Below are 10,361 nucleotides of genomic sequence, written 5' to 3'. Positions count from 1 at the left end.
TAAAATACGTAAGGTCCTTGCGAATGTAGACCAGAACCTTACTGCTACGGACACACGTGTTGGAAACAAAAGATTCATATCCCGATAGTCTTATGGAGGCTGATAAGTTCGGTTCACAGATGACCAGTATAGGAAAATGGTTTGCAAAAATTGGAGGACGCTTAAGCTTCGCCTTCAAGAGTGGGACGCGACAGCGTTCCCGTCGACCCGCCAAGGGGTATAAGACAATGCGCTACGGCACAGCGATCACTTACGATGCGCCCCGCATCGGACTTAGCGCCCACCTATCACGCGGTGAGCGTCGAGCAACGCAGCGTTCGCCGCGGCAACGAAACGTGCGCCTGAGCGAAAGAAACGAACCAAAGAACTCGGTGTCTCGGAGGGGAAACGATCTACGCCAGCCGTCAGCCGCCAGCCGCCAAACGTCGTGATCGGCACGGGCAGAGAGATAGATAGTAATCTAAACCGGCAGCACGGCGAAGCGTCGTCAGGGGAGAGGGAGTCCCGCGACGCGCCTGGCAGCGGTCCCAATGCGCGCGCGGCGCGCCTCCTGTCGGGGCAGCGCCGTACATTGAGAGGAGGGGGTCTTCTGTGTTTGCCGCAAGATGGCTCTCCGTGTGCGGAAAGCGCAGAAGAAATGCAGCGGAAACGCACTTCGCAACTCGTGTAATTGTGACTTCTGTACGTTACATGTTCATAATTACCGATATACACCGCAGTATAACTTTCCACGGCTCGTTTCGAAGGCAACACCGCATTCACTAGAGGCGCGTTTGCACCGCTTGGAAGCATCGAACTCGTGGCTGATCGGAAACACTCCCTGTTAAAACTTGGTTGAATTCGAGGGGTTGCTTTGTGCCGTGGTCAACCAACTGTCGGCTCTGTCCACGTGCCGAAACCATAGATCACTGTTTTATAGACTGTAGGGACGCTGTATTTTTTTGGGATATTCTTCAAAGGACGCTTAAAAAGGACATTGACATGACTCCATACTCAATTAGGTTTCTACCGTTTAAGGTTACAGGTGGTCCTCCCTATGACATGTTCATTGTGCTTGGTTTATATAGCCTGTGGAGAAGCAGACTCTGTGATCGCCATGCCGAAAGCCCGCGAACTACAAAATCCTTCTTTCGCGAAAGTGCTGCGTGTGTAAGAAGTGTGTACGCTGTGCAGGAACCTCCGCCAGACTGGATGCACTTGTTGGATGCATGTGTGTGTTTGCCTGAGTTTTAGGTGTGTAGTTGTGTCCACTCAGTAATACACCTTCAGTTTTCTTTTCCATGTAATAAAGAAAAAAAAAAAGAACTCGTGGCTGAGTGGTAGCGTCTCCGTCTCACACTCCGGAGACCTGGGTTCGATTCCCACCGGGCGAATCTTGGAAGTTGCTTTTTATTTATGAAGCGCCTGCCGTGATTTATCGCTCACGGTCAACGCCGCCGACGCCGACGCCGACGACACCGGCTTTTCTGCGACACGAGCTCCTTAACGCTATCGCGTTAATACGAACTGTCGAAAATACAAGAGCTTACGATAGAGCGACCATCATCCAACATTCTGGCATTGCTACCATACATTTTAGCTAAAGGCATTGGTTGCGGCAATTTAGGTTATCGTGGGTAATTTTCTTTCTTTCTCTCTGCCACAATTCACATTTATGCTTTACAGTAAATAAATAAAATGCGCCTGGAATGCAAGAACGAGGACAATAGCTCTCAGGATAGGCTAAATACTTTAACATTAACATAATATTATTAGCATGAGGCTGCATTCGCTAACTAACGCCCAGTCCTAATTGAATTCGCGGCACGGGTTCTCACATCCTCCCTAACACTTTCTTATGCTAAATCCCCGAACCGGCTTGTGCAAAGAACAAAATCAAACAAACATTTGCACTAAATGCGTGAGTTTGTTTACACATTTAACTCTCGCTGTCAAAGTGCCCATAACGCTGTCATCATTGGTACCAGTTTACAGACTTCGCAAAAACCAAAATCAAAAGAGACGCATGGCAAAAATTACAACATCGAAGAAACCGAAAAAGTTGCATGTCTACACGTGTGACAGCTGATGAACTGAAGATTATGAGCACATACGTCTTCAGTAACTCACCTTTTTGCATAAGTGTAAATGTACAGGTACCTGCCTAGCGTCAGCCATTTCAGTGCACATCTTATATTCAGCCTGTTGCCAATATATTTTGCCAATTTGCTTTACCTTCTTGCCATGCATGTTTCGGGCAGTTGCAGAATATCCGCATCATCTTTTCTCTGACTATTTCTCGGCGCAGGAATCCGATTTCAGAGTGTGCCAATGGCTGCATATACTAATAGCCTGCAAGACATTTAAGGCAACAAGGACGTCAAAGTGCTTATTCATTGCTTCTAGCTTGATGGTATTGTGCATTAAGGCACCCAAAAGTGGTGACATAGTAACATCTACGTACACTAAAAGTTGCAGAGTGCTTCTGCTTGGGCAGGTTGGTGAGAGATCTTGTATGTTTATACAGGGTGAGAATATAGGGACAAAGGTATATCTACACACAGGATCATGCGTGCATGTGTATTTTTGTCGTCTTATTTTCCCACTGTTTAACTTTGCGACATAGCTCACTTATGAGCAACATCGTTTTTAGCTTATTGTACCAATAACACATGGCTAATGCTGGTTCAGCTACTCGTGAACGATGAAAAAAAAACTGAACTTTCTTTACTATTTATTTCTTATTAACTGTAGTTCATGGCCCCTTTTCTCTTTGTGCAAAGATATTCTTATTCACTAAGGCACCACTGTTGTGTTCTTGTAAAACCATTTATAGCCACGCAAAAAAGTGTGCTGCTGTGATTTAAGGATTTGATCATTTCAGGTAGGTATGTGAAAACTGTTTAACCGTTATCATCGCAGCGGACATATCATTTTAGTCAGCAGCATACAATTGGTACTGCTTTTGAAGTGTATCATAAAATGCACTGAACATTCCCTATTCATGCTTGAATATCGAGGCAGGGAAGAACAAACATTTTCAATAAGACACTACCACAACAATGTCAAAAGCGCGTTTTGAGCCGAGATGCACTCTTCACGCAGTCCCGTAGCTTTTCTTGCGACTGCAGATCTTCTTCACGGGCCTGAAAGACGAAAAGAAGGGGAAAAATAAAATCAGAAAGGGGAAGTGACACTGCACTTAACGTCGTAGGAATTTAGGTCCCGGTCTTCGGCTGCATTGATATCTACATCTGCTCACACCTCGAAGTTCCGACTAAAACTAAGGACGAAACAGAAATAATGGCACCCGCGCACAGCCCTTGAAACACTTGCGTTATCTTAATGTGTTTCATTCTTGTCAAAGGTACTGAACACACTTCCATTGGTTTAATATTTTGTTACTTATGCTTACTAATGTGGCAGCAAATTTCTTCCATACCTGTTACGACACATACGGATACAAAAGCCGCGTGTTTTCGGCAATGTTTAGCCAACTTGTATAGCAACAGCAAGTACTACCGTTTAACAGACAGTTTAATCAGTGTGGTCTATAATAAACATTAAGAGAAGCCGTGTTTTAGTAGCACATTTATGAAGCAATTTTTGACACCCTGTCTTCAGGCGCTGGTAGGCTTCCTCCTTTTCTTGAGTAATAAGATTACAGGATCTGGTAACAATGAAAATTGCTTAACATGATGTAATCAATGGTGCAGTAACTCGTGAAGCAGGTTCTGCTATTTTTAGGACCATTCCCGGTTTCTTGGCATATTGAAATTCAGTCAGTTCGTACGTTGCTGAAGAACACCAATTATGAAGCCTTCCTTTTTTTTCAGCTGATGTTTGGAACTGCAATCACGCAGAATACAGCAAAGTTCTCGCTTTGAAATTTCAGGACCCGTCATTAACAGCTCAATCTGTATTTAAAAATTTCGAGAAGCTCCGACTGCTTTGACAGTATCATGGCTTAAATTTCAATTTTTCCGTTCATACTTTTTCGTCTTGTAATTTCTGCTGCAAATGCAATATTGTAACGTAATTATTGAAGGCCATATATAGTTATATATTTAGGCAGAAGCCAAAATTTCATTTTATACCGCCATTGAAACGCCGAACTTTTCAAAAACTCATTCAATTTAAAGCGAATGATGCGTGCCACTGGTATTTATACCTGGAGGGACGAAGCACAAGACAAAACCATTAGAAGCATACCATGTTGGTAAACCAAATTTACTTAATGTAGAAAAAAAAACTGTTTGGCCGAACGTGCATTCAAATGAAGACAAAAAGAGGTGACAAAGGGGCATTTCCAGAAATAAACATTTTCAATTTTTTTTCAAGCAGACGCTTGATTTGTTAGCTTATCATGAAATATGTAACCATGCAGTTCTGAATTCGTTTGTCGCTCGTCTGTCACTCTAATATTGCTATAAAAACACTAGAAGCTATGTGAATCATTTAAATACATAATGTTTAGGATGTGTTGCCGCCTTTGATTTGCTACGGCTACTTGTTTCAAATTGAAAGGCTAAGAATGAAGGTCACTGATATGGAAAAAGAAGCATAAAATGGCGCTCACTCAGTCATAAAGTCATGCCAGACGAACTAGCAAGAAAGGCGCAAAAAACACACAGATACCAGTGCAGTCAATTAACCACACTAAATTCAATGCAAAGGCTAGCCACATAGCTACAATAAAGTAAGGGCAGATAGAAGAAATAAAATGAGTTGACATTAAGGCACATGAATCTCAGCCCAGAAAAATGGCGCAAAATTGGGCCGATGCTTTCTACCTCCTTCAACGAACTTCCAGTTTTTTTAAGTCAATCTTGAACAACTTGGTACTTAAAGAATGGCGTTTTTCATCGAGATTGTGCAGAACTCGCACAAGCCTTCTCGATGTCTTATTATAGCGCTGATATCTGAAGGTTGCACTGGCACTTAGCGGAGCCAAAAGCTCCCATTATTGCACGCCTAACTGCGTCAGCACGCAAACGACGGGGTGGTGTTGGCGATACGATGTACACTGCGCCCAATTACGCACACTCAAAGCTCACACCTCTTGATAAGATGCCGAATCAGCAGATTCGTGTGTCAAAGATTAGTGGCAAAGTACCTTGTACCAGAGAATTCACATTCATGAAGCAGTACCGGCTTCTACTTGGCTTACATCTAAACAAATGAAATTAAGGTGTGCTTTTACGTACTCAAACCATTATTTGATTAGGAGGCAAGCCGTAGTGAGAGACTGCGGAATAATCTTGACCACCTGGGGTTCTTTGACCTGCACTCAATGCATGGTACACGGGTGTTTTTGCGTTTCATGCCGATTTAAATGCGGCCGCCGCGGCCGGGATTCCATCCCGCGCCCTCGGCGTAGTAGCGCAATGCCTTAGGCGCTACGACACCATGGCGGGTGGCTTACGTTTTAACTGCATTAACTGGTCTAAGCCCACTCACAACAACCATTTATCTTGCAGTAGGTATCGGCCGAGAAATGCGAAACCATCACCATCGTAATCTGCCGCAGTCTTGTCAACAGACGAAACGTGAGCTTTCCAGGGGCTTCCTCAGAAATGAGGTGCCAGACGTTGTGGGACATTTCTCAACAGCACGCAAAAACCCGAACCTGATACGACAGCTGAGACCACCGTGCAGAGATTACCGACTAGACCGTGCTCAGGACTCTTACGTTGCGGGGTCTTCCGACAGTGCAAGGCCGTGGTGCTGAGAGCACTGACGGGCGTGAGAGGAAAATTTCCCCTGCGAGTGAAAATATTACGCAGCAGTGCGCTTGACGAGCACAGAGCCTCCAATTTCATTCAGTGTCCGAAGAAACGCCGAGCAAGCGCTGCCCTAAAATGAAGTCAGCGGTGAGTGCAGAACGTGATATTTGCCATTCGTGAAAATTTGCTCGAATCATTCTAAATGAGAGTCCGCCTAAAGCAAGAACTTCATCCTCAATATTGAAAATGCTTCGAAGCTTCACTGACTAAAATTTTGTATGGTAATTCGAGAAAAATTGTGTAAGCGGTCTTTTTTTGTTTTTTTTTAGTTTTACCTCCTTCACGTAATATCAGCACACATGCAAACGTGAAAATTACTCGAGTGCATTGTTACGTTGTTGGGTTCACTTGCATGTGTAGCGGCGACAATAAATTCTAGAACGTACCTTCGGGACTACTTCAGATTTAGGAGCCGGCTACAGAGCGATGGAAGGCCCAAGTTTCATCTATATAATTAGGTGGAAAATACGCTCCGTTCAGTTATTTTCTTCGCGCATTTCAATTCATTAAGACGATCATCTGCATATCTCACTCAATGACAAGATATGACTTGAGCGGAAAATCTTTTTGTGCTTCAATAGCCTTGAGACAACGTGCGATTTTGCTCCGTGGTTAAACCTTAATGAACGCAGCGAACCACTCCAATGTTCGCATAATCTTTTCTATTGGGCTCAGTATAATTACCTAAGGTTGGTTAACAGATTTAAGAAAATAACGTTTGCTTTTCCGTTATAACCGAAAAACACAAACATTTTTTTAACTATAGTACCCACGTATACAAACTTCCGAGTCTTTAATACCTGTTTAATGGAAATTTGAAGAAGCTTGGCGCAAATTATAAAAATATCAAAATATTTTCATAACACGGGCAAAAATACAAACTTTCTCCTAATTATGAAAATTTTCAGTGAAACAGTAAGAAAAGTGGGACCAGACATTGTAATGACGTTTTCACGACGTTTTTGTCTTTCATGAATGGCTCTGCATTGCCGTCCCATGACCATCGTGCTATGTGTTAGCCAGCCAGCCATCCATTCCCCTGCAAGATGACGAAGTTGCCTTGTTAGATCTTGGGTAACGAGAATTAATTACCTCGTGCCATAGTGATTTCTTTGTCGTGACATAGAGTAGCGACATGCGTATCAGCGTCGAAATATGCGCCATCTGCTGTATAAAGGTTGTTTTTGATATAATGTATCTGCGTATGTCGGCGAAGGCTGGAGGTTGGTTATGTGACAAGTGTTATATATTGGTTGTCTTCTTCCAATAAACAATTGTTAGTCAGAGCCGTATTGTGTCGCCTTCTATTGCTCTTGTCCGTGTCTGTCGCTCTGTAGCTACCATGAATGCTATCGACAAAAGTCACACCTAGAGCTTTTAAAAATATTTGGCGAATACTTAAAGTACGTACGAACAAAAGAGATGCGTGCTGGTGTATAATTATTAGGAAAAAAGTGATACGACAATGCTGATAGTGATAACTACATCCTACATAACGATAAGTATTGAGCACAGATAGCAGTACATGTACAAAAGAATCCCATTCTCTTTCCAGTTCTTAGCATGCGTCATCCTATGTTGGGGAGCCGCATCAGGTCGCAGCATCACCAGAAGACACTTTAGATGGTGGCCGTCGGAAGCCAACCACGAAAGGTTTCCCCTTGGATTGGCTGGCCAAGACCCCGTTACCGGCGAGTCTAGTTCTGCTGAAATAACTCGTAGGCTGGCCTCGGGCGCTTACAATGGTGCTCACAGAGGCAGCTACAGTGGTGGCTATGGTGGCGGCTATAGAGGTAGCTACGGGGGTGGCTACGGTGGTGGTTACGGAGGTGGTTATGGTGGTGGCTACGGAGGCGGTTATGGCGGTGGTTACGGAGGCGGTTATGGAGGTGGATATGGAGGTGGCTATGGTGGTGGTTATGGAGGCGGCTATGGTGGTGGTTATGGAGGCCAAAGTGGAGTCGTCACAAGTGGAGAAAGTGGCAGTGATATCAGAAGCAGCAACGGACAAGGTGGTGGAAGCGCAGGTGGAAGCACCAACGAAACTAGTAGCAGCAGCAGGTATGGAGGTGGCTTCGGTGGCGGCTATGGAGGTGGACACAGCAGCAGTCTTGAAAGCCACAGTAGGGTCATGAGTAGTGGTGAACGAAGCAGCGATTTACATAGAGGCGGAAGTAGAAACCGTAATGAAACAGGAACAGGAAGTGTTACAAGATACGGAGGAGGCTACGGAGGGGGATACAGAGGCAGTTACGGCGGAAGTTATGAAGGAACAGCAACGAGTGGCACAAGCACCACTCATACCAGAAGCGGGAGTGGTCACGTTGGAGGAAGTGCAAATGAAAGTGGGAGGGACAGCTCATACAGAGGCGGCAATGGAGGTGGTTACGGAGGTGGTTATGGAGGTGGTTATGGAGGTGGTTATGGAGGTGGCTACGGTGGCCGTCATACAGAAATGAGTGCAGGAGTAAGTGGTGCTGAAAGTGACAGCCATTCCAGAAGTGGGAGCGCATACGTCCGCGGCTACGACCGCAAAAATGAGGCAGGTAGTGCCAGCCGATATGGAACTCGTTCTGGAGCTGGTTACAGAAGTGACTACGGAGGTGGCTACGGAGGTGGCTATGGAGGGCATAGTAGGGTACTAAATGCTGAAGAAAACAGCACTGACACCTCAAGTGGCAGTGGATACGCCAGTGGCAGCAACAGTGGAACTGCAAGTGGTAGCATACATGGAGGTGGCTACGGAGGTGGACATGGAGGCGGCTACCGTAGTGGTTATGTAGAGCGCACCAGGGTCGTGAACGCTGGCGAAAGTGTTACTGACACAAGACGTGGCAGCGAACAAGGCAATGTAGGCATGAATGATACAGGAAGTGGCAACAGATATGGAGGCGGCTATGGAGATGGCTACGGTGGCGGTTATGGAGCACAGAGACGGGTCGTAGGCAGCCTCGGAAGCGACAGCGACAGGGCCAACGGCAGCGGATCTGGAGGTGGATACGGAAGTTACGGTGGTGGTTACGGAGGAGGTTACGGAGGCGGCTACGGGGGCAGCTACGGAGGCCATAGTAGCATCGTCATTGACAGCGAAAGCGGCTCTAATATCAGGAGCAGCAATGACTACGGGCGGGGAAGAGGCAGCAATGAAACTGGTAGTGACAATGCATACCGCCGTGGATACGGTAGTGGTTATGGTGGAGGACACGGTGGTGGTTATGGAAGCAGGAGTAGGGTTGTGAATGGAGCCGAAAGTGACAGCGAAAATAGTAGAAGCAGCGCATATGGTAGTAGAAGAGGAGACATAAGCGTGAGTGAAACTGACGGCGAAACCGGTGGATATCGAGGCGGAAACAGAGCAGAAAGCGGCAGTGAAGCAGGAAGCGGAGGAGGAGGATATGGAGGTGGAAGCGGTGGTGGAAGCGGTGGTGGAAGCGGTGGTGGAAGCGGTGGTGGACGCGGTGGTGGAAGTGCTGGTGGAAGTGGTGGAGGAAGCGGTAGTGGAAGCAGTGTAAGAAGCAGCAGCGATGGAGACAGAAGCAGGAATGAAGCCAACGATGAGAGTGAGAATAGCCGTGGCTTTGGTCGCGGTTCCGGTGGCAGTCGTGGCGTATATGGTGGCGTATACAATAGTGGGTACACTGTCCGATATGGAGAAAGAACAAGCTCACGTGTTGAAACTTCCCGGGCTGGTGTGCCATGTGTCACAGTGCGCAACTGCGGCAGCCTACTGACAGCCGCCATGGCTGTCCAACCAAGTGTCGGCCGTTCGCATAATCAGCATTTGACGTCAAGGGGACACGTGCAAGAAATCGTCGACGAAAGTCAAGCGCGGCTACGTGTCCAGCAGGACATTAGTTCTCCGCGAGCGACGGAAAGTAATGAACTCTTGAGCGACGACTGAAATCCTTATGTCAACCACCTAATGTCATGATAGCAGTCAATGCGTCGCATCGAATTCGACATTGGGAATCAACCTTTGAGCAGGTTACTTCAGCTTTGGCAATAAAGATTCAATATTCACTATTTGTAATTGGCCAGTTTTCTTGTTAAATGAATCGTAGTACTAAGTTCTTCGTTCTAGAATCTACCCGGGCCTTTCAATGACGGTACTGTTCCCACTGTCACAGGTAAGCGAACTTCTTTTTTTCCTTTTACTACTTATTTGTGGACAGAATCGGAACATCACCAGAAACTAGAAAAAAAGACATCGACTACGCAGCACCTTAGCGAATGGCTATGCTAAGCAGCTCCACTGTAGTGCACCCCTTCACGTGACCTGAATATTAGTCTAAACTTGAACGACACTGTGAACTCCTCAGTAACTATCGTCACGTTGTGAGTTGCAGCTTTCAATTAATGCGAGCATGAAAAGCAAGAAAAAGACGGCATTCCATGGCATCTGTTGGGGAAGACAAAAGGAATATTTCTCACAGGAAAATGTAGATGGTGTTTATTAGGCTGTCCAAAAGCAGCCATCAAATTTACTAATGACTTTCAATACTAATTCAATTACTTTTAAAGAGAGTTTAGGCAGTAGCGACAAGAGAAAGAAAGAGAGCAGCAATAAAATTGGCACACTCCCACTAAGGCTACTTG

The 10,361-nt window shown here is 45.7% G+C and overlaps 1 protein-coding gene across 1 annotated transcript; it reads left to right on the top strand.

Annotated features, from left to right (window-relative positions):
- The first annotated feature begins 5,687 nt into the window (after positions 1 to 5,687).
- LOC135903774 (uncharacterized) lies at positions 5,688 to 9,795 on the top strand. The gene is made up of 2 exons (XM_065434153.2): positions 5,688 to 5,852; positions 7,321 to 9,795. The coding sequence occupies exons 1-2, from the start codon at positions 5,841 to 5,843 to the stop codon at positions 9,664 to 9,666; spliced, it is 2,358 nt and encodes a 785-aa protein (XP_065290225.1). The 5' UTR covers positions 5,688 to 5,840; the 3' UTR covers positions 9,667 to 9,795.
- The last annotated feature ends 566 nt before the right edge of the window (positions 9,796 to 10,361 follow it).

This window comes from Dermacentor albipictus, chromosome 4 (genome assembly GCF_038994185.2).
Source record: "Dermacentor albipictus isolate Rhodes 1998 colony chromosome 4, USDA_Dalb.pri_finalv2, whole genome shotgun sequence".
NCBI lineage: Eukaryota > Metazoa > Arthropoda > Arachnida > Ixodida > Ixodidae > Dermacentor > Dermacentor albipictus.
This window is presented reverse-complemented; position numbering and strand designations above follow the sequence as displayed.